At 38.6% G+C, this 24,206-nt stretch overlaps 1 protein-coding gene across 1 annotated transcript; it reads left to right on the top strand.

Annotated features, from left to right (window-relative positions):
- The first annotated feature begins 1,998 nt into the window (after positions 1–1,998).
- On the top strand, positions 1,999–17,261 carry gprc6a (G protein-coupled receptor, class C, group 6, member A). The gene is made up of 8 exons (XM_085372913.1): positions 1,999–2,149; positions 10,336–10,480; positions 10,562–10,728; positions 12,088–12,209; positions 12,482–13,231; positions 15,275–15,490; positions 15,835–15,961; positions 16,129–17,261. Exons 1-8 carry the CDS (start codon positions 1,999–2,001, stop codon positions 17,259–17,261), a joined length of 2,811 nt encoding a protein of 936 aa, XP_085229039.1.
- The last annotated feature ends 6,945 nt before the right edge of the window (positions 17,262–24,206 follow it).

Below are 24,206 nucleotides of genomic sequence, written 5' to 3'. Positions count from 1 at the left end.
AGTTCAAACCAAGCATTGGAATGGGGAAGAAAGGAAATATAAGTGACTTGAACATGCCACAGTTGTCGGTGCTAGATGGGCTGGTCTGGGTGTTTCAGGAACTACTGAATTACTGGGGTTTTTCCCACACAATTATCTCTACGGTTAACTGACTTTACAGCTGAAAAAGAGGAGATATTCAGTGAGCAGAAGTTCAAATAACCTCACAGGCTCGTCTGTTTAGTGATCAGACAGAATGGCTGACTCCATTAAGAGCAAAGGAAAAGGAGTGCGCATATATTTTAATGATGACCAGTGTACATCTACAGACATTATCACCATGCACTGAACTCCTGATATTGGATATCTGGTACTGAAATGCTGACCATTCTACCCACCAAGAGAGTTTCGTGCGGTCTTAATCACAGCTCTTTATGTTCCACTACAAGCTAATACTAAGTTAGCTCTGCATGATACCATTAACAACTGGCTGAGCAAATATCCAGAAGTAGGTGTGATTGTAGAAAGAGACTTTAATTAGGCATAGTGAAAGACTGTAATGCCCAAACTGTATAACAATATACATTTCTGAAAAACGGGAAAAGAATATGACGATCAGGTTTACACCAGCATCCTAGCAGCATATAAAGCTGTCCTATCTTGACACCCTAGCCTCCCTGACCATCTCATCTTGAATTAAGTCCATCATATAGACCTCTATAGACCATGGCCAGCTGTACAAACTGTCCAAGCCTGGAGAGAAGAATCCATTTTACCGCAGCAGGACTGATTTGAAAAGACAGACTGAGTGTTGTCTGTACAGCGCTTGAAGAACACAGCTCTTCTATTCTGGCATGTGTAGCCTTCTCTACTGACAGCTCAGACGCCGCGCCTTGTTGTCGAGGCATAATTTTTGGTTTGGGAACACTGATGGTCTTAACCACCAAGATCATCCATATTCCAAGACCAAAAATGATTGCTCGAGAGCAAGGCAAGGCCTCAAAGTTGGCTTACAGTAATGCCCAAAGAGAGCTAACGAATAGTATTAAAAAAGACAATATCCTGGGAGGAGCCTGACTTATTTTAAGGTGCTGAACCAACTTGCAGTTGTGTTCACTAAGATCTTTAACCTGTCCCTGTGAGAAGTTGTATATGGTACTATTGTCCCCATGCCCAAGGAACAAGGAAGCAGTCAGGTGTCTCAGTGATCATTGCCTGTTACTTTGACATTGTGGTGGACCACTGGAGGGCTCCAATCACACAGTTTACAGGAAGTGTTGTTGCTGTGTTTTGAAGGTAAAAGTATTCAGTTGTGTGGTGATGAGCAATAAAGGAAGTGTTAATCGAGAGCTCTGGTGCCGTCTGTGTTTATGTGTTTGCGATCGTGGCTCAAGAGTTGGCAGTTTGTCTTGTAATTGGAAGGTTGCCGGTTTGAGCCACGGCTCCGACAGTCTCAGTCGTTGTGTCCTTGGGCAATACACTTCATCTGTTGCCTACTAGTGGTGGTCAGAGGGCCCGGTGGCGCCAGTGTCCAGCAGCCTCGCCTCTGTCAGTGCGCCCCAGGCCGGCTGTGGCTACAATGTAGCTTGCCATCACCAGTGTGTTAATGTGTGTGTGAATGGGTGGATGACTGAATCTCAGGCCTGGGTGGCGGTACGGCTCTCGAACTGATGGAGCACATGCTATCCTTGGGCCGCAGCTCATCGCAGCTAATGGCTTTCCCATTGTAACATTCAGGAAAAGGTTGGTGACTGTTTGTTTTCATGCTGGGATTTCCAGTGAAGCTTTGTTGTTGCCGCTAGCTCTGTGCCTATTTTGGGCGCCGATTGTCTTTGTGCCCATGGACTGCTGGTCGATGTCTCTAACAGATGCTTAATCGATGCCCTGTGCTTCTCTTCAATACCCTGTTTCACTTGGGCCATTGAGCCCCTGAATCAGGCTAATTTAGTGACTTTGGGGAATGTTTTTCAGCGTTTGTTTTTTGAGTTTCCTTCACTGACTGTTCCGAATTTCTCGAACATGGCAATGGTGTTTGCGCATGCACACTGCCTCGACCCTGCGAAACTGTCCGTCGCTCGGGAGGAGTTTGCGGCCATGGAGCGCCTCGGCATTGTACAGTCCTCGAATAGTGCCTGGGCCTCTCCGCTACACATGGTGCCCAAATCAGATGGTTGGTGGTGGTTGTGCGGGGATTTTTGCCATTTGAATAATGTCACGGAGAACGACCGTTACCCCATTCCCCATATCCAAGAATTTTCCACACACCTTGCCAGCACCTCGATTTTTTTCTAAAATTGACTTGGTGCAGGGGTATCACCAGGTTCCTGTGCCGAAGACGTTCCCAAAACTTCTGTAATTACCCCTTTCGACCTGTTTGAGTTTTAGCGCATGGCGTTCGGCCCGAAAGGCGCTGCCTAGACTTTTCAGCGGTTGATGGACTCTGTGTTGTGCGGCCTGCCTTTCGACTTCATGTACCTTAACGAAATATTGGTGGCCAGCTGTTCTGAGAGTCAGCACACGTCCCATCTGCGTCAGGATTTTCAGTGCTTGGCGGCACACGGCCTGATTGTAAACCTTCCAAGTGCCAGTTCAGGTTGCCCGTTCTGGATTTCCTGGGGTGCCACATTTCCGCTGAAAGTGTGGTTTCGTGTCCCATGTCGGTGAAAACGGTGCAGGAGTTCTTGGGGATGATCAGTTTCTACAACTGCTATTTTGTAATACAGCACTGTTGGGGTTTTTTTTTTTTTTTTTTTTGAGCAGACAGCTAGGAAATTAGACAATGGGGATCAAAGGAATATCTAAAGGAGAAACCCATGCAACAAATCTGGTTTTACCTGGTTAAATATAGCCTCGGAGAGACATTGCAGATAAAACAGCTCTTAAAACATTTTAGTCAAAAGCCTCTTAGGCTTACCTACCTCATACCTGACTCCTGTGGTGAAGTTACTACTGCCCTGATACAAACCAAGGCCTTCACAAGGAATTACTGTGAGTACTCAAGATGAGAAATGTCTCTTGTTATATACAGTAGACCTTATTAATTACATTTTTGGGATCACTCGGGAACATAGCATATTAATTGTAAGATATGTAATGGATACAAAAACGGGCACTTGTGCAAAAGTGTGAAAATAAAACACATTTACTTTGGGTAGTTAGCTAGCTTAAACACAATTCACATTTTAACAAATTATATAAAATATAAAATAAAGGGAAAAATCATTATGAAACAAGCTGCTGTGGCTCTGCTTAAGAACTGTGACATATAATAGTACTATTGGGTATTCAAAAGGCAACTGGAAATATGTCTTTACACTGACACACTGAATAGGAACTTATATTATTTAGTATAATCTAAATAATATAAGTCTCTGTCAGTGCGCCCCAGGGCAGCTGTGGCTACAATGTAGCTTGCCATCACCAGTGTGTGAATGTGTGTGTGAATGGGTGGATGACTGGATGTGTAAGGCGCGTTGGGGTCCTTAGGGACTAGTAAAGCGCTATACAAGTACAGGCCATTTACCATAATCTAGAAGAACAAAAAAAACATGTTACATGTCTGAGTCATGACCCGTGAGCTGGTGGCCTGAAAGAAATGCTTCATCTGGTTTTGCAAGATATTAATGCACATTATCCATGCTTGGGTAAATGGTTCAGAACAAAGCTTCAGCAGGAAAGAAAATGAAACTCAAAGTACATTTGAAAAAGTAATGAAAGGCTAAAGACATTACAAACACACCAAGGCGTATCGGCTTACATCTTTTGGCATGTTGAAAAACAAAGACACAAACAGTAATTATAGAGTAATTATAACTTCACTCACCACAGGTGTGCAGCTCTGATTACAGGCACCATTGTCTGTCACTTGCAGAAGCAATGACGAGTTATGCATTTGCCCAGTCTTTAAGGCCAGTAGGAATAGAACTGAGTACATTTATACCCAGAAAATTGTGCCATTTAGAATTTAATGACATCAACATGACTCAGAAAAGATAGGACAAAGCCATGTTTGCCCCTGTGTAGCACTATTCTATGAAACAACATCCTGTAAATGTCTGGGAGTTATAGAGACCAGACATTTTACCAGACAGAGACCTGGAATGTTGGAAGAGGAATGTTATCTCATTCCTAGAAGGCAGAAACTGAACTCAAAGAGAACCACATAAACCAGAGACAATAAATTTAAAAAGTAATGAGGTAAGTGGAAACTGGTGCAGAACACAGGTAATCTAAAAACTAATCACAGAGGACATGACAATGGAAACAGAACTAAAGCTTCAGTGAAAAAGACTATCAAGGCAAAACAGGGAGTAAATTAACACAATGAACTTGACACAGATGGGAAAGGCTAACAAGAATAAGATACTAAACCAGATAACCTAAAGCAGAATGCTAACTGAAATCAGCATGAACTGAAACAGTTTCTTGAAAAAAGTTTCTTAGTAAAGTCTCGATTAAATAACCATGAACAATCAAACTAAGAACTAGAAATGGCACGATACCACTTTTTTATGTCCGATACCGATACCGATATCATAAATTTGGATATCGGCTGATACTGATATGAATCCGATATAGTGTGTTTTTTAATCAATAAAACTGTTTTTTTAATATCTTGCTGCATTTTGTATAAGTTCATACTCAAATTTAAAAAACAAACAAACACTAAAGCTATTCTGTTATACCTGTATGCAAAAAATACACTGCACCCAAAATATTTCATAGTTCAGCAATACTGATCAATCTAATAAACTTAAACCTACTCCATCTTCCCTATTCTGGTATTTTAAAGAGTAAGCAACCTAACTAATAGGGTTGGAAACTCCCAGCAAAAAAAATAGGGAACCACCCCCCACCGCATGATGCTGCTGTTGTTCAGCCGCTGGTTTCCTTTTTCTGGCGCGAAGTGGGCGATAAACAAACAACAGAGACGGACTCGTGACAGAAAAGCCGATCAGCTGATCATTGATCAGTTTCATGATTGAAGTAGCAGCAGGAGAGGGAGAGAGAGAGAGGCAGTCGCTCCATATATCGGTTGTTAAGCTTAACGCTGGAATGCTTTACAAACATTCAGAGATGAACTTACACACTTGCTTTACTTCTCTCTGGGATAACCTTCTCGGAGATGAAATGCCAGTTTGGTAGCGAGGCTACAAATACTCAACCAGACCGCTGACAGGTCTCACACGCCACAGCCGCCTACGGTTATGAACCGAGTTATGCCATGTGGCAAGTTTTGTGAGGTGCTTTTTTGATATTTAATGGATCGGATTACATTTTTTTATTTCTCTCCGATATCCGATCCAGTAATTTAGGTCAGTATCGGACCGATACCGATACGTAATATCAGATTGGTCCATCTCTACTAAGAACCAAAGGGAATATTAAATAATAAAGAAGAATTTCAAATGTCAACAAAATGAAAGAGTCCAGGATCATGACACTGGATAGAGGCATACAGTATATTTCTTTAAAATCCTTGAGAATTGATAGTGCCTTTCAGATATCTAAGCTCCTCATACTATCCAATCTTTAGGTCTGACATCACTGGCTCCAAAGTCAAACAAACACTACAACATTACTGAGAGTTAAAAACTGTCTAAATTCTTTTATCTTTAATAGAATTATCAGTGTGGAGGTTCTACCAGGTGTAACAATTAAGTTTAGCATCCAGGCATCCATGAAAATAGAATTTATCAAGTTAAACAGAGTTAGAAGTTAGCAGGGAGTTACCTTGCTAATTTCCACCTTAACATAATATACCATGTTCTGACTGAGGAATTCCTGAAAAAAAATTATGATATTCCCATATGCAATGTTCAGTATTGAGCTGGCAGTTTAAGTAATAGATCAAGCTGTTAAAGTCCTCTGTACTAACCCGAACTGTTGGAGGTAAAAGCACACAAAAGCAAACATAAATACACAAAATAGCTTGACAGAAAATCCTTTAACACTATCTAATTATGTTTCCTATTAATAATGAAGCATATAAATGCTAAGACTTGGCAGAAACCCAGAAAAGAGCTAAAAGTAGAGTAGATGTTGTTCTTCTATTCATCAAATGGCCAGAAACACATCCTATATTCAAAATCTTATTTGCTAAAACGCTTCTCATGCCTGCTTTATGTATATTATTTTAATATTTTTTTTCCACATTGTGCAATTTCAGCTATGACAAGCCTTATGGAAGGCAACATTCCATATGAATGGAAAAGACTATTCATTTGATCAGCATGGCGACCTCAACTCTGGATATGATATCATCCTATGGAGGCAGATACAAGATTTTTTGGATGTGCGCGACATCGTAGCTCATTACAGTATAGAGCAAGAGAGCCTGTCTTTTACCTCACAGGAAACAAGACATGCTCTCAGCAGTCAGATAGTAAGTATTTCCCTCCACTGGCAAGTTATTTGATTTTTCCAATATTCATTCATGGTTATTATTTTCAGGTTATCTATAGTCCATGTTAGCAGGATTTGTCATCAATATTGGACTGACTTGGAAAAAAAAGGGGGCTGAATTTCACCAACTCTGGTGATTTGCTGCATGCTACTCTATTGTTTTGCTGAGACTGTAATATGCCATCCTTAGTTAAATCTCTTGACAGCTGCTCTGATCATCGCCATTTTGTGAATGGTCCATCCCACTTAAAATTAAAGGTAGTACCATTAGACTTAGGCTACGTTCACACTGCAGGCGAAAGTGCATCAAATCCGACTTTTTTGACCCTATGCGACCCATATCCGATCATGGTTTGACAGTGTGAAAAGCACAAATCCGATCTGGGTCACTTTCGTACGTGGTACTGAATCCGATACATATCTGATGTTTTAGAAAGCGGCTGCTGTTTGAATGGTCATGTCGCATTAAATCCGTCTTCTACGTCACTGACACAAGACAGACGCCAATTATCAGCACTGGAGAAGACATTGCGAACGCTTGCTGGCCATCCAGTGAAACTGTTTGGAAGACAACGTTGGAGAAACGTGAACATTTCATTTGTACTGTATAATCTGCAGATTCTGACAGAAATCTGCGACTATCCTTTGAAGCACCGCTCCTCTCTAAAACAGCAATAAAGATAATTATTAGGCCATATCTAAATGACAAAGTAACTTAGAGCAAAATTGGGAAACGTAAAGTCCGAAACAAGTCTTTATATTAATGTCAATCAGTCAAACAATACTGTTTGGTCTGGGTCTAAACAGAGCGCGTTGTGTGTGACGTCTCCTTTTGCGTCTTCTTCTTTTGGGGGCCGCTTTGAGCATTCACACTAGAGCACGTTTGCTGTCACATTTTATTTGTAGTGTGAACAAGCGCACAAAAAAATCAGATTTGATCAAAAATTCGGAATTGAGCATTAAAACCTGCGGTGTGAACGTAGCCATTGTTGCACGCTATATTCAGGGCTACTTGTTGGCTACCTTTTAGCATGCTAACATTTTGTTTGTGTAAGACGTGGCACAACTCCAACATTACGACAAGCAAACAGATTTAAATTGACAGTCTGTTATAATTCTGTTTTATTTTTAATACAGGGGTATCAGCTGGGTGTACATCAAGTGCTTTGATTGTCAGCGTTGTGCAAACATGTGTTGCACTGTTTTCATTTTGATGTGGTGAGACGAAATACCTAATGGGAAAGTAAATCAATTTGCAAATAAGTACAGCAATCCCTTTTAGAGATGATGTCATGTTGAAATACATATAATAAATCTGAGTATATGTTATGGTTAAATGGTGCAGAGGTAATGTAATTACCAGATCAACAACAGATTGTCAGTTTATGAAGACCAAGGCTGCCCACGTTAGTAAAATAAATTAATAACATATGGTTTATTAGAATAAACACATTGATAGATCTGAATATTAATCTAAAACTGAGCTTTACTTAAGAATTATCTACTCCTGAATCTGGTCTCTGCATAGTACAGTGCATCATCTCTTAGTTGAAAGAAACCAATAAAGACTTTGCATCTGGTTGCATTATTTTTTTTCCAAGTTTCCTCAATTTCCTTCTTTACTTGTGTAATTGGCACCGAGATATTTGGTTATATGAAAATAATTGTGATTTTGTTCTAGAGTCATGATATTGTCATAATTATCCAGGCTTTCTAAGTGTGTAGTGAAACTAGTGTTCAGTCCACTGAATAGATCTATGAATGTGACTGATAGCGTCATGCTTCTGTTTAACTTCCACTTTACTGTGTGTCAGTTGCGTAATGTGGTTTCTTGTCTCATTAAAAAAATTACTTTGATTTCACAATTTTGAAAAGCAAATTATGACTTTTATCATTTCAAACAATATTATGATTTTCCATAATTCCCTGTGGCCACCTTGCCTCAGTTTTTTTTCTTTAAACCAAAGTTATTCTCGCTGTTGTACAATTCCACTCAAAGTCTTTCCCACTGAACGTCTTATACAATGTGAACCTTTACTTAAATGCGTTCAGTTTTATGTATGGTGAGATTGTGTATAGGCTACTTAATAAAGAAAAAAGTCTTGGATTATGTAGTATAAGTTCTACCATCAGAATCTTTATTTCCTATACAGTATCAAACATGTGCATTCAATGACTTCGTGATATTGCCCAAATTCTTCCTCTTTTTTTTTTTTTACTACAGATGTATTTTTGTTGTATTTAATGAAGTAGTTCTGTGTTTCTAAGAAATTTAGCATTTTTAAAAAAAGCATTGCCCTCTAAAATATACAATAGCGCAGTAGCATTGTGAAGTAATAAAAATTTCAAATGTAGCACAAGTACCTCAGAACTACAGTTGAAGACAGAAGTAGAAGTCAACAAAGAGCAGTAAACTGAGGCTACAGTGACTAATCGTAAATGCAAGTGGGTGACACCTTTTTGCCATTTAGGAGTGTTAAGATATATTTGTACATATATGTGTACAAATATGACATAATAATGCTGAGGAATTATTGTGTGAAACTTTTTAATGGGGTGGCGTGGTGGAACAGTGGTTGGCATTGCTGTCTAACATCAAGAAAGTCCAGGGTTTGAATCCAGGCTGGGGCCTTTCTGTGTAAAATTTGCATGTCATCCATGTGTTTGCATGGCTTCAATCCAGTGGTATGTATGGGGGAAGATTAATTGGTGATTCTGAATTGGGCAAAGGTGTAATTGTGAGCATGAACAGCTGTCCACCTTTCTGGGTTAGAACTACAACAGCCTGGTGACCTGTACAGGTTCTACCCTGCCTCTTGCTCCATGTCACACACACACACACACACACACACGTAGGAAAATATTTAGTATACACATCCAGAAATGCATACACTATTATATATTGTACATATATTTATTAGTTTCAGGTTGGCCATTCTTGTATTTTGCTCGTTTGTGTTGTTGTGTTTGCACATCTCTGTTGCTTGTGGGGCTCGCACACAAGAATTTCACTCGCATGTGCTGTGCCAGTGTGCCTGCACATGTGATGTGACAATAAAAAGTGATTTGATTTGATTTGATTTGATGTCAGCTGGGATGGGCTCTCGCTCAGGTGTCCCTGAAGAAAAGTGGAAGGCAATTGATGTGTAAGCACAAAATTATACATTCTCTAATTCAAACCAACAACAGCTGTCAAATCAATGTAGTTAAGTACAGAAATATAAAAACCTATATGAATTTGACACTACTTTATATAACAAAGTTTTACTTGTAATAATATAATAAAAATCTCAAATGTTTTGTGGGGACAACAAAGTCAGAAAAGCAGCCAACAGACACCAGGCAGGGCATGTAAACAAGTAAGAAAACTTTTGATTTGCAGACATACATGGCGGCTAATATATCAGAGCCTTTTTGCTTCCTTTGACTGCTATAGAATTATTTTTAATCCTCCTGGGAAAATACCTGGTATTGTCTTGCTAAGTATCAGATGCATAATATGTCAGTATTACATAACAGTACAACCACTGATAATACTTCGACTCAATTGTAACCAGAGTTGTCAAAGTGGATATATGTTGTGTAACAAAACTACAGCTGCTATAGTCCGAATAATTCATAAATCACTTGTTTTTTATAGCTCACAACTGTGAAACCTGTCAAAAATAATTACCAGGAAAAGTAAGTAAAGTAAATGGAAAGTAAAAGGACATCCCATTTCTCAGTGACATCGAACCCCATGTGACCAAAAAAAGAAAAGAAAAGAAAAAAAATGAAAGAACTGATAGTATTTCAAGTTCAAGAACTTTAACCACACCTCTGTCTTTTGCAGGAATGCTGAAGAGATACACACAAATTATTTTTCAGAGCAAGTTTTTGAAGATTCACTCATTTACACTCATAAGAAGCACACGGGGAAGATGAAAAATTCTTTCAGCATCTTTCTTGCAGTTTTATCACATCACTTTTCTGGTACAAAATGCTCCAATGAAGCCACAGCAGACGGTGACATCATTATCGGAGGATTGTTCCCGATTCATGAAAGCGTTACTGTTACTGTGAATGATGATGGCCGTGAAAACCGGACATGTGACAGGTAATAAACATACACAACTGATCATTGTACACATTTTATTAGGGTATATTTATATATAATATATCTGATTGTGTTGTACAGATTTAGCACAGCTCGTCTGGTCCACTCTCTGATAATGGTGCACGCACTGGAGGAGATAAATCAGGAGCGAGAGTTGGGAAACCTCACCTTGGGATACCTCATACTTGACTCCTGTGGGGACGTTACTACTGCCCTGATACAAACCCAGGCCTTCATGATGAGAAACAGTGAGTTCTCTCGGGGATAGAAATCTGCCTTGTTATTTGAGAATCATTTTTGACACGCAATAGTTCTTACTAATTGAATTTTCTTTGGAGATCATCATGGGAACATAGCACATCAACTAAGAGAGATAATGGATACTAAATTAGGCATTTGTGAACATTTTCTTAAAAGTTGTATATTTATATTTATATTGGTAACTGGTAATTATGGGACCGTGCATTTCAGGTAATTTTACAGAATCAGCAGGAAGTAATGTAGTAGTGTAACGAATAGTGTAGCAAATTACTTTCTCTGGCTTGTAATTAAGTGTTGTTCTAAATTACTTTTAACAAAAGTAAAGATTTATACATTCTTTGTCTGTGTATTCTCTTAAGTTACTCAATGTGAATAATGTATTTGGAATACTTTGGATTACTTGATATATTGTCATGCTTTTTAGCTTGTTAGCTGGCGTTAGCTGAGGTTAGTTCAGAGACCGCAGACTATTAGACTTGATGGATAGTATTAACAACCTGCTAGCTGCAAATAATCATGTGCAGTTCTGAAAGGAATACCAACTAGATTTTGAAATCTTAATATAAAATTAGTAACAGTAGGGTGGACATTAGGTAAGACAGCACTTCTTGCAGTGATCTGATATAGAAAACAATGTCTGTATCAGTAAAATGTTTTCTTTCTGCAGGTTGTCATGCAGCCTGTAATCCAGCCTTCAGTAATAGTAATAAATCACACAGCAATAGTACATCGAAGATACTGAAGTGGCACATAACCCAGGTAGCTACCACAACTATGACAAGGTAGTTGCAGTAGGGTAATGTTAGTTTTTAAAAAAGAACTTACTTCCAGGTGTTTCTTTAGGTTGGAGTATTTTCATGCTGAGAGCAGCTTGGTTGCTGGCAGACAGAGTTTGCATTGCACTCTCAGATTACATCCATTCCTTTCTTTGTGAAGTGGTGTTGGAATTTCCAAGTAAGAAATCCATCCCTGCCTGTGCACTGCTGGCTCTGTTGTGTTGGCTCTGGGTTCATTGTGTAACTGACGCCACCAAAATTAACAAGGCGCTTACATTAGAGCCTCTTGTTGCGTGTTTTGTTTGGATTTCCGGCAATATGTGGAATTACCAAAATTAGAGAAGGGATAGCCTAACATATGAAACAGAAAAGACCGCCGTGCAATCATGTATTTCAACAAAGTAGCTGTATTTTAATTATGACTTATTTGAGCAGTAACTGTAACTGAATACAGTTACTCATATTTTGTATTTTAAATATGTAACACCAGTACATGTATTCCGTTAGTCCTCAACACTGTGTGTGTATCAGTTTAAATGAAGGTAATAGTATCAGTTAATTCATTTGTAGGTAATAATCGCCAAGCTTGTGCACAGCAATCCTCTCCACCTGTCCTAGTTGTCATTGGTGATTACTACTCAGAGATATCCATAAGCGTTACAGGTCAGCTCCATCTGGAGTACATCCCTGAGGTATGACCGACTTCTGAGGTTATGTTACCTAACCCTAAATGTAAAATCAATTGTACAAACATTAGCAGCTAATATTTGGATGATACATTTTGCATTCATGGATATGATGAACAGCAAAAAAAGACAACAAAAACGCAAATAGTATAGCTTAGCAACAAGAATTGAAAATAGGTGAAACAGACACACTTAGTCTAAAAATGAATGATATATGTGTACAGACAGAATATGAAATGTTTGTTTCACTTCATAATGTTTTGTGATATTTTCCACAGATAAGTTACGGTGCAACTTCTGGTTTCCTGAGTGATAAAACCCGTTTTCCAAGCTTTATGAGGACCGTACCACAAGATGATCACCAAGCTTGTGCCATTGCCCAGATTCTTGATCATTACGGTTGGACTTGGGTCGGTGTGGTAGCAACTGATAGTGAATACGGTCGCTATATAACTGAACGCCTCTGGCATCATGCAACCAAAAAAGGCATCTGCTTCGCCTTTGTCTCTGTTCTTCCAGATGCTTTAAATGATGAATTGCTTGAAGAGAAAATTAACTCTACAATCAAAAGCATCATAGATAATAGAAATGTTAGTGTTATTATTTCCTTTGTCAAAGCTTACTGTATGATAGATATTTTTGGGAAACTTCTCAAATATCCTCAAGCCAGAGGGAAAGTTTGGTTGGCCAGTGATATTTGGTCACAGTCACCTGAAGTACTGAGTTCTCAGAACTACAAATTGAGTGACATAGGAACAATCTTTGGGATCACTCTTAAATCTGGAAACACAACCAAGTTTGAGCGATATCTCGATGACCTTGATGACAATCCCAACCACCACGAGAACAACACATTTTTGTCTAATTTTTTAAATGAGCATGGGACGAATTCATCAGAAGAGTTAAAGAAGTTGATATATCCATATGCTGTGTTCAGTATTGAGCTGGCAGTTAAAGCAATAGCTCAAGCTGTTAAAGACCTCTGTACTAACCGGAACTGTAAAAGACAGCCCTTACAGCCATTGGAGGTAAAAGCACAGAAACACATAAACACATACAGCACAGCATATTAGAAAATCTTTCAATACTAAGAAACTATATTCATTATTTTCTATTAATACTGAAGCACATAAATGATCCACAGAGGCGTGTCAGGTCTCACAGAGGACCTGACTTACCCATTAGTATTGAAACATCACCAATCTTCTAACTATATTCTAAATATATAATTCTATAGGTGCTATAGACATGAAATTCTTTCCATAATTCATAATCCAATTCCATGAATTAACTTATGTGTAATAATGAGAAATGACACAGGAATAAAATATTGAACACGCTTACTGAGATTTCTTTAATACTTCGTACAAAAGCCTTCATCGGTGATGACAGTTTGTATGGAGTCTAGTCGCATGCATTGCTCAGGTGAGATTTTGGCCCATTCTTCCACACCAGTTAAATCCTGGAGGTTCAGTGAACTCTGAGCTTTAGTTCTTTCCATTGATTTTCAACTGGATTCAGGTCAGGTCATTTTAGCACCTTTTTTTTCTGAAACCTCTGTAATTATTTTCTCCAAGCCATCAACTTGTCCCCATTTCAAGAGTGCCCAAAGAAGTACTACTGTTAATGTTTATTCTTAAACATGATCAATTATTAATCGGCTATGTACCACAGGCCTTCAAATTGTTACTTAAAAAGTCATCATGTGACCCAGCTGTCTTAGCTAATTATAGGTCAATCTCCAGCCTTCCTTTTATTTCTATAAAGAGTATTTGTAAAACAGCCGAAAGATCTTCTGCAGAGAATTGGTTTGTTTGAAGAGTTTCAGACAGGTTTCAGAGCTCATCATAGCACAGAAACAGCTTTAGTGAAGGTTACAAATGATCTTCTTATGGCCTCTGACAGTGGAGCCATTTCTGTGATTGTTTTGCTACACCTCAGTGCAGCATCTCACACTGCTGTCCATAATATTTTATTGCAGCAATTGAAGCGTGCTGTAGATATTGAAGATGCTGTGCTGCAGTGGTTTGAATCATATCTTTCTAATCTAATAGAGTCCATTATGTTCATCTAAATGGAAAGTCCTCTTCACACACTAAGCTTAATTATGGAGTTCCACAGGGCTCCATGCTAAGACCAATTTTGTTTACATTATACATGCTTCTCTTAGACAGTATCATTAGAAGGCATAGCATACATTTTCAATGCTATGCAGATGACACCCAACTTTATCTATCCATGAAGCCAGATAACACACACCTATTAGTTAAACTGCAGGAATGCCAGGAAAGACATGAGGACCTAAATGAGCTCTCATTTTCTGCTTCTAAATTCAGATAAAACTTAGGTTATTGTACTCAGCCATAAAAAAAGAAATGGCATTGAAATATTGTACCTAACCAGATGCTTACTCTGGATGGCATTACCTTGGCCACCAGCAACACTGTGAGGATTCTTTGAGTCATTTTTGACCATGATATTACCTTCAATGTGAATATTAAACAAATATGTAGGACTGCTTTCTTCCATTTGTACAATATCGCTAAAATTAGAAATATCCTGTTTCAGACTGAAGCTGAAAAACTAGTTTATGCATTTATTGCTTCTAGGCAGGATTTCCAAACAAACTACCTGAAAAGTCTTTAGTTGATCCAAAATGCCAAAGCAAGAGTACTAACAGGAACAGAAAGAGAGACCATATTTCTGTCTTTCTATATATATGTTAAATCCAGAACTGAATTCACATTCTTGAATAATCAGGTCGCATCTTCTCGTAATGACTTTATAGTACTGTAGCCCCCGATTAGAGCACTAGATTTCATTTCTTTGCACGTGTTGATTGGATGAGTTGTTACATCTGGTGAGAATTCCATGTAAATAGCACCTTTAGAAATATATTTAATTTGTAAACTAGTTGCATGTTCAATACTTATTTTACCCACTGTATATTTTTGTGTATATGTATTGTACTAGATATTGAACAAGTGGCCAGAAACACAATCCTCGATAAATGTTAATTTTTCTAACCGCTACAGGTAAATTATTTTTAATTTGTGTTTTCAAAACTTCAGCTACGAAGAGCTTTACGGAAGGCAACGTTCTACATGGAGGAAAAAAGTTATTCATTTGATCACCATGGTGACCTCAACTCTGGATATGATATCATCCTGTGGAAGCAGACTCAAGATTCTCTAGATGTGAACAACATTTTAGCCTATTACAGTATAGAACACCAGAATCTGACTTTCACCTCACAGGAAACACAACAGGCTCTTCAGAGACACATAGTAAGTGTTTACCTTTCACAGGTTATTTTACTCTTTAACTCTTTTATTACACTATTCTTTTATCATTGGTACTGGGTTCCATTATAAGAGCAAATATTGATATGCTAACATGCTAACTTAAGAGTTTGCACATGGCAAAAACTGCCATCATTGAGACTTTAGTCTCTTTTTCTGTTGATAATGTATATGTTAGTGTGTAAAAACGTGCAAACCCTTGTGTCTAAGAACAGATGGTATATGCCACACTGATTTAAAAATAAAAGGGTGGGGGTGGGGTGGGGTATGATTTCATATGGTCAGTAAATAAAATTGACGGCCATGATGGTGATTCTTTCCTCTCTAAGGGAAATGTGACTTCCAGGTGCACAGACAGCTGTAGGCCTGGCTACAGGAAGACTTCAGTTACAGGCCAGCCTGGTTGCTGCTATCAGTGTGAACCCTGTGCTGAGAACCAATATTCCAACTCCAATGGTGTGTATTACAAAAACAACTCCTAACTCCATTTGTGTTGCAAACTGCAAAATATTATGAAAACAAGTGTTTTGAAATGCTTATATTACACAGTCTGTTGCATTGACAGCTCAAGGAATTTGAATCCAAGTTAAATATTCTCATGACCTTTTGTCCTCTGTTTCCAGATTCGGAGACATGCCATCCTTGCAAAGAAAACTATTACTCCAAAAACACCAGTTCAGTGTGTTTACCCAGAAAAACTGATTTTCTGAAATGGGGTGATGTATATCTTATTGTGCTGCTGTCTTGTACTTCTTTAGGAGCAGTGCTTACCATTGTTGTTGGGATCATCTTCCTTGCACACTGGAATACCCCTGTTGTGCGCTCATCTGTTGGCCCAATCAGCATCATTCTCCTCCTCTCCCTTATGATCACATTTACTAGTGTTATATTATTTGGTGGTCCACCCAATAGCTATCAGTGTCAAGCACGGCAGGTGGTGTTTGGCTTGAGTTTTACCTTGTGTGTCTCCTGCATCATGGTCAAGTCCTTTAAGATCGTCTTAGCCTTTGAGTTTGACCCGGTCATTCAAAGTGTGCTGAAGAAGCTCTACAAGCCTTACCTCATTATTGCAGTCTGCATGGCAGGTCAAGTGGTTATTGTCACCATGTGGCTTGTACACGGTCCTCCATACATTGACTCAGAGATCACACAGGACAACATGAAACTGATGTTTTGTAATGAGAAACTAATTCCTGCATTTGGAGCCATGCTAGTCTATATTGGCCTGTTGGCTCTCATCTGCTTTGGTGTTGCTTTTAAGGGACGAAAGTTGCCTGACAGTTACAATGATGCAAAGTTCATCACTTTTGCAATGCTCATTTACTTCATCTCCTGGATCATGTTTGGCCCAGTCTATGTCAATGTCACAGGCAAATATCTTCCAGCAGTGGAGATGATCGTTATCCTCATCTCAGCCTACGGCATCTTGTTTTGTCAATTTTTCACAAAGTGCTACATAATTTTGTGTAAGAAGGAAGCAAACACAGAGAAAGCGTTCCGTTGCAATATTAGGAATTATTCCATGGATCACAAAGGCAGTGAGGATGAGCTGTCATCCAACAGAGTTGAAAACCCTACTTTATCTGCATCAGTTGAGTCACAGGATAACTGGAATTCAGTCACACCGCCCTGTGTTTCCTCAAACTCTCTCTTTCCAGTCTCAAACTCATGGAATAATGTCCTTGAAAACAACCTGAAATCCACTAAGAAGACCCTACAGAGATACAATAGCTTACCACCATCACTAATCAAATGATTCACAATAGTTAAAAAGGTATTCAAACAATTGGAGTGTAAAGGGGACTAAATATTAGAGTCTATGCATTTTTAAGTCTTTAAAGTTGTTTATCAAGTTGTTGAACATCTTTATCGCCATCTTGTGCCAGTAAAAAATGTGACATCATCCAGGTTGGTTGGTTGGTTGCAGCTAATAGACTTACATTAATTTATGTTAGCTAACTAGTGACAGAACCAATAGTTTGGTGAAAATTAAGGAGACTAAAACTAAAACACAGTCTAAGGGGATCACTTTTGTTCTGCCCCTGGCTGCAGCAGGCAGTTTTATGTAAAAAAAAAAAAAAAAAAATAGAAAGAAAGAAAATCCACCTGTTAGCTGTAATGTTCAGGTTTTTAAAACACTTTATAATTGAAAACATCCATCAGCATCTCCATAGGAAAAAAAATCCTTCTTCTTCACTTACATTTGATTTTCCTGACTTCTAATATGAAACAATCCACTTAGTGAGATGATGTGAGAGAAAAAAAGATCTCCAAAACTAACTGCATCTCTTCCTCAGAGACTCCTTTTTTCTTTTCTTTTTCTTTTTTCTTTTGTTGCAAGGATTCCCGACCATGTTTCAGTAAGAAATTGAGTCATGTTTGTTTTGTGATGCACATATAGTAAACTGTTTGAATGTCCTTGTGTAAGAGACCATTATTATAATATGTAACAATGCCTCATCAATTGATTCTGCTGCTCGTACACCTGGCCCAAGGAGGAATACTCTGTGTCTGTCTCCAGCTTGTCGTTCTCTTGAATTACCAGGAAATCTGACTCAAACAGGCTCTCCTGCACACTGTCCTCATTTATAAAGTGCTTTACAAGCCTGAACATGGTGGCTAACAGGTGGATTTTACCGTTTCAGTGCAGTTAGCCAAACAACGAGGAACCACTTACTGCTTAACAGTCAGAGAGTAAAAGTGGACAAAGTGGACAGCATATCCTTGGCTTTTTTTTAACATAACGACTCACTGTGGCAGCCTGATCAGTACAAAAATGATCTCCTTTACACTACTTTTTATTTAGTTTCCTTATTTTTCACTGAGTCACTGATTCGTTCACTAGTTAGCTAAACTTAACTAATGTAAGTCTATTAGCAGCAACCAACCCAACGACGTCATGTTATGTATTTGGACAAGATGGCATTAAAGATGTTCTCAAAACTTTAATTTAAACAGTTATTCCTTAAATCCAGCTTTGTGCGACTCCAGAACATCAACATGCTAGCAGCTGAGGTAACATAGTTGCTGTTGATTTCATGTTGTTAGTCTGGACAGATTTTGTCAATATGATGACTTCACACATTTATTAAATTAGTGTAGCCACATTCATTCAATTAGATGATGGCCTTTTAGTGGCCAGTATTCACATAATAATTGACTAGTCGGGGGTTAAAGGTGAAAAGAGTACAGTACAGTAAAAGATCATTTTTAAAAAGAAACATCTGAAATATTGAAAGCATCTTTCTTTACATTATGACTTTCAATATTTACCATCACAGATTTGTTACATATTTTAACTGAATTTGATCATGTCTTCTTCTGTTATATTTTTGTAAATGCATCTGAAGGAAAAGAGACTCTCTAAGAACTAAACTCACTTCATTAGCTGCAAGGTGCTAATACTTGGTCTAGTTGTACTAGACCAGGGGTCTCAAACTTGTGGCCTGGGTGCCACTTGTGGCCCACTTCCCCCTACTTGCGGCCTGTATATTGATGTGAAGAAATAAAATGCAATTTTTTCTAGGGAGGATTTGTTTGTTGTTGAATGGAATGTTAAAATAAGTTCTTTAAGTTATTTGTAAAGAAAACAATTTTCACTCGTAGTCAAAAACTAATGCATACATTTGTGTTTGCATTTTTATTTTGTTAAATACAAACAAAATCATAGCAGAAGTGTTTCCACGTATCTGGCCAGAAAGAGAGTACCAGTTTGTTTATTTAGTATTTCAATGAAAGGCTTCAGTTATTAAGAGTGAAAAAAAATTACATTCACATTTGCTGTTTTGTCTTGTTATACAATATTTGAAATTTAAAAAAAATAAAAAAAAACGCTACATTTTCAGAAATATTCGTGGGTGTTTTCTCATTTGTTTGTTTGTTTTTTTGTATTACTTGACCATGTCTTCATGCCTAAATGCCTAGAGTTGGTGCCATATGAATGGCAAATTAGATATTTGTCTTAACTAGCAACTGGCCTTATAAAGTGGCCAGTTAATGTATGTATGATAGAATAACTTTCTGTTACCTGTTACTTATATTCAGGTCACAATAAGACTTTGAAAACCAATAGTAACTCAGTTACAGGTGAACCAGTTATATAATACATGTACATTGTTTCATAGTTTGAATAAAGTAGGAATTATCTGTTTGAATCTGGGTGTTTTACCTGACACTTTTTAAGGTACACCTTCTTACTTGGTTGGACCCCCTTATGGCTTGAAAACTGCCTCCAGTCTTCATGGCATAGATTCAACAATAATGTCATACAGTTGCTGCAGACTTGTCAGCTGATGTGAACCTCCTGTTCAACCACATCTCAACGATGTTTTACTGGTGACTTTGGAGGCCAATGCACCTAACATCTGTAAGTGTAGTTTTCTTCTGTAGCTCAGACATTCGACTCAACGAAACCATCCAAAGAAGTGCCTAACTGTCATAAACAACACACCTGAGCTGATCCACCAAAGAGTTGCTATAATGTGCTCTTTGCAACATTTTCTTTTTAATCTGATCAGTGACTGGTCAGTGTTGTACTTTATGATATTTGAACAAGAATCGGCATGACATCAGCCATAGCGGAGCGAATGTGGATTGTTCCACATTTGAAACATCACATGAGATTTCTTGTCGCGGTTTGTAGGACAGAGCATTTCTAACCAATGTCACGGGCCCCCTATCTGATGTGCCAGTGGTCAAATTAACGAATCCAATGCAATTAGTCATTCAATTTACTGTGAGATTCTGTGGCTGCTCTGAGTATGCCCCTCTTTCCCTGTCTCCCTCTCTCGATTTTCTCTAGTTTTCCATTATGGGATTTTCTGTTTATCTGTTGTGGTCTTGACTGTTCATTTCTGCATCCCATGTCTTACTGTGTGTATTTGTGTGTGTGTTTCTTGTCTCAGGGCGAATGTGTGCACACAGAGAGGTAAGTGTTGTCGGTGTGTATACACCAACATCGGTCTGCTTGTGTATGTGTGCGCGGTGACTGTTCATGCCTCACTGTGGGACGCGTTGATTAGCGCTCACTGCGGCTCAGCTCCCAGCTGTCCTTGCGGCTGGTCGCTGATTGAAACCAATCAGGCTTGCGATGGCCCCATCGCAGTGACCCCCAACCCCTCCCATCCCCGGCCTAATCACCTGCTGATTGGCCCACGCAGGGCCTCCTCCCGTTGGCACGAAAGGTTAATTTGACCGGCGGATGAAGGCTCCAGGAGGGAATAGGAACGTGCGCTGGGTGATATTGCATGGATATAGCCCACCTGTCAATCACAGCCACTTAAAGAGGAGCAGCAAGGGAAACACTGACAACTAGGGAGGAAGCAAGAAGCAGAAAGGAAAGGAAAGAAGGAGCAGTGATGTTGGCGTAGAAGAGCACCTAGTGATTAGCAGATGAAGTTGAGACAGAAACAATAAAGAGGAAGACAACAAGATACAGCTGAGTGCTCTGTAAGAAACCAGCAATGTGATTCAAACTAGAGTTTTTAGGTGAACTTTCATCTCCACTGCATCTTGTTTACATTCGGCTCTGATATTTCTATATTTCTGTGTTCTTTTTGCGCAAGTGACATAATTAATCACTTACACAAATGGCTCAAATATTATATAGTCTGTGATAAGTATTTTGAAAGAGTGCATATAAAATAATATTTGAGATTAAATAACAATAGTATGTGTGAAAGAGTTGTCACCAAATTACTATAATATTAATCTTCTTTCCTTAAACTCATCAGGGCCAGCTCTGTTCTAGGATGCCCTCTGGACCCAGTGGAGGTGGTGAGTGACAGGAGAATGGTGGCTAAGCTTTCATCCCTGTTGGACAACATCTCCTACCCCATGCAGGAGACTCTGACAACACTGAGCAGCTCCTTCAGTGGCAGGCTGTGGCACCCACGATGTGGGACGGAGAGATTTTGTAGGTCTTTCCTCCCCACTGCTGTCAGACTCCACAACAAAGACTTTTGCAGCTGATCAAACCCACACATGTGCAATAAGACTAAGTGCAATACTCTTTTCTGACAAAGTTGTATTTTTACTCAGTTGTATATAGCATTTGTATTCTATTTTTATCCTATTGTATATTTTATTCTATTTTATTCTACTGTATATAGTATTTTATTTTATTCCATTCTATTCTGTACAGTTGTGTACAGTATATTATTCTTAATGTATTCTAATTTTTGCCATATAACTTTGCACTGTCCACTTCCTGCTGTGACAAAACAAATTTCCCACGTGTGGGACTAATAAAGGTTATCTTATCTTATCTTATCAGAGTCATTACACCTGAATATTTTGATATTCAGTCAGATTTATTTTATAATTTGACAACCCTATCTTAATACATATACATAAACATACTGAGGCACTCTGACAAAAACAGGTTGGCCTGCCTTCTAAGTTACAGTTATTTATTTATTTATTTATTTTTACAGTCAGTATATTGCATATACTCTTCATTGGAAATATTGTAGTGAATAGGTCTTTCCAGAGGGTGGCGGTGTTGTATTCATTCTGGATACTCGCATCCTGTCTAATAAATAATCTATTAGTGCTTTATGGCCATCTTCTTTATGTTGATGCTTTTAGGTCTGTTTCCCCCTATTACATTACATTTGCATTATGCTCTCTCACATAACTCTCTGTCTGGCTGTATGTGTGTCTATGTAAGTGTGTGTGCGTGTGTAATTATAAGTTTCTAGCATGATAGTTTATTCTTAACCTTTGCAGCTCAGCAAAAAGTTAATTCCAAAACTTCCAGCTCCATCTCATGTGCTTTTTTAACAACAGCTTTAGCTTTTGGATTTGTCATCAGGGGTAATTAGAATAAAAGGTCTAAATCAATCACTAATAAGTCAACCGGGAGTTTGAATTTAAATTTTTCAAAATGCTCGTCGGACTTCTTTTCTGCAGAACACCACAGATTTTCAATTTTAAGTTTATTAAAAAGATTAGACACTTAAAGTCTTGTGTAATCAACAAAGTAATGATAAAGAAATCAAACCAAAGACCCTTCCTTTCACCGTTAACACTTTAACGTTACACACCTTCCCCCACACTGGTCTTACTCTCCTTTGCTATGTCAGTGCATAGATCTCTGTTTGCTCTCTCTGTCAGTGTGTGTGTGTGTGTGTGTGTGTGTGTGTGTGTGTGTGTGTGTGTCTGTGTTTGTGTGTGTGGCAGGTTCTTCTCCCTCCTAGTCTCTGGTGGGCAGAATAATGTTGCCAGATTACCATATCATTACCATATCATTTCCATGTCATTATCACTATGCTGCCTGTGATATGTTTCTGTGTGTGTGCAAAGTTCAGATGCATGTGTGTGTGCATGCATCTGAACTTTGCATCAGATCTTCAACTGTTTCTCTCTCTGAGGCACGCAAACACTCATGTTCTCACACACACACACACACACACACACACACACACACGCACACACACACACACGCACACACACACACAGGAAACACGCATGCACACAGCCCCCCACAGGAATACACACATCCCCCTGACATGCTCCCTCTGTTTTTCACTGTCACAGACTCTATCTCTCTATCTACGTCCCACACCCATGTAAGCGCATCATAATTCTTGATAATCTGCCATTCATAATGCTTGTTTACATGTTTGTTTGCATTCATCTAAATGCCAATTAAAGTCAACCTGTTGGTGGGACAGCCACAATAGCTAACATTTGTTTTTGAGAAAAATGCGGCTCTCTTGGTGGTTTGTTAAAACTATTTTAAAAACATTTTGTTTTTCTCCCAGAGGAGTGATACAGCACTGGACTACCCGCGATCGTGTCTTTAAGGAACAAATATTACAACCAAGCTGCTCCACAGTACTTTTTTTTTTCTTATTTAAGGCGGTGGCTGATTGACATGTAAAAGCTGTTGAAGCTAAAAGCATTAATTAAATGGCGTTGTGATGTTTATTTCACTTGTGTTGTGTTTAGCCTTAGACTCACATGTTGTGGACGTGTGATTTCCAATATTAAGCTTCAGCCATCAATGCACCTTCACGACCAAGACTTCTGTAGTGATTCATCTTCCGGCTGTTTGCTAAAGTGCTGAATACAGCAGCGCTCCCATAACAGTGCCGAGTGAGGAGCAGGGGAGTTATGACAAAGACTGATGTCTTGTCTTAGTTCAAGAAAGACAAGAAAGTGATTCAGGGTACCTAAAAGAGCAAGCGCGGTTATACATCTTACACTAGTAAACTGCTTCTGGAGATTACTGAAGGAATACTTGTTTTTGATTTATGTATGTTATGTTTTGTTTTACTTCATATGTTTATATGTTTCATATGTTGTTTGTTTAATTTAAGACAAAAAAAAATTAAATGAATGAGAGGTAAAACTTGAGGGGGTAGGGACAAATAAGTAAATACTTCAGCCTACTCCTTTTCAAACAAATAATGGAATGATATTTTGTAATGATTGTGAAGGCACATGTTTGAAATGTTTGAAATAAAAATGAACTGAACTGAACTGAAAAGAACATCACAATGACAACACAATACGTGACTGTATTTAACTGTAAAGCATGTAAATGGTAAAAATGGCCTATATTTGTATAGCGCTTTACTTAGTCTCTATGGACCTCATAGCGCTTTACAGTACATTCAGACATTCACCCATTGGTGATGGCAAGCTACATTGTAGCCACAGCTGCCCTGGGGCGCACTGACAGAGGCGAGGCTGC

The sequence above is a fragment of the Diplotaxodon limnothrissa genome, linkage group LG15 (assembly GCF_057381915.1).
Source record: "Diplotaxodon limnothrissa isolate DT_005_m linkage group LG15, D_limnothrissa_male_GT1.1, whole genome shotgun sequence".
NCBI classification, from domain to species: Eukaryota; Metazoa; Chordata; class Actinopteri; order Cichliformes; family Cichlidae; genus Diplotaxodon; species Diplotaxodon limnothrissa.
This window is presented reverse-complemented; position numbering and strand designations above follow the sequence as displayed.

Bases quoted from the DNA above. Each gene is read 5' to 3' on its own strand.
- gprc6a (XM_085372913.1), top strand. From the start codon at position 1,999: ATGGCAATGGTGTTTGCGCATGCACACTGCCTCGACCCTGCGAAACTG. The intron at 2,150-10,335 runs GTTGGTGGTGGT...TCTTTCTTGCAG, and splicing joins CATGGTGCCCAAATCAGATG to TTTTATCACATCACTTTTCT. The intron at 12,210-12,481 runs GTATGACCGACT...TATTTTCCACAG, and splicing joins ATCTGGAGTACATCCCTGAG to ATAAGTTACGGTGCAACTTC.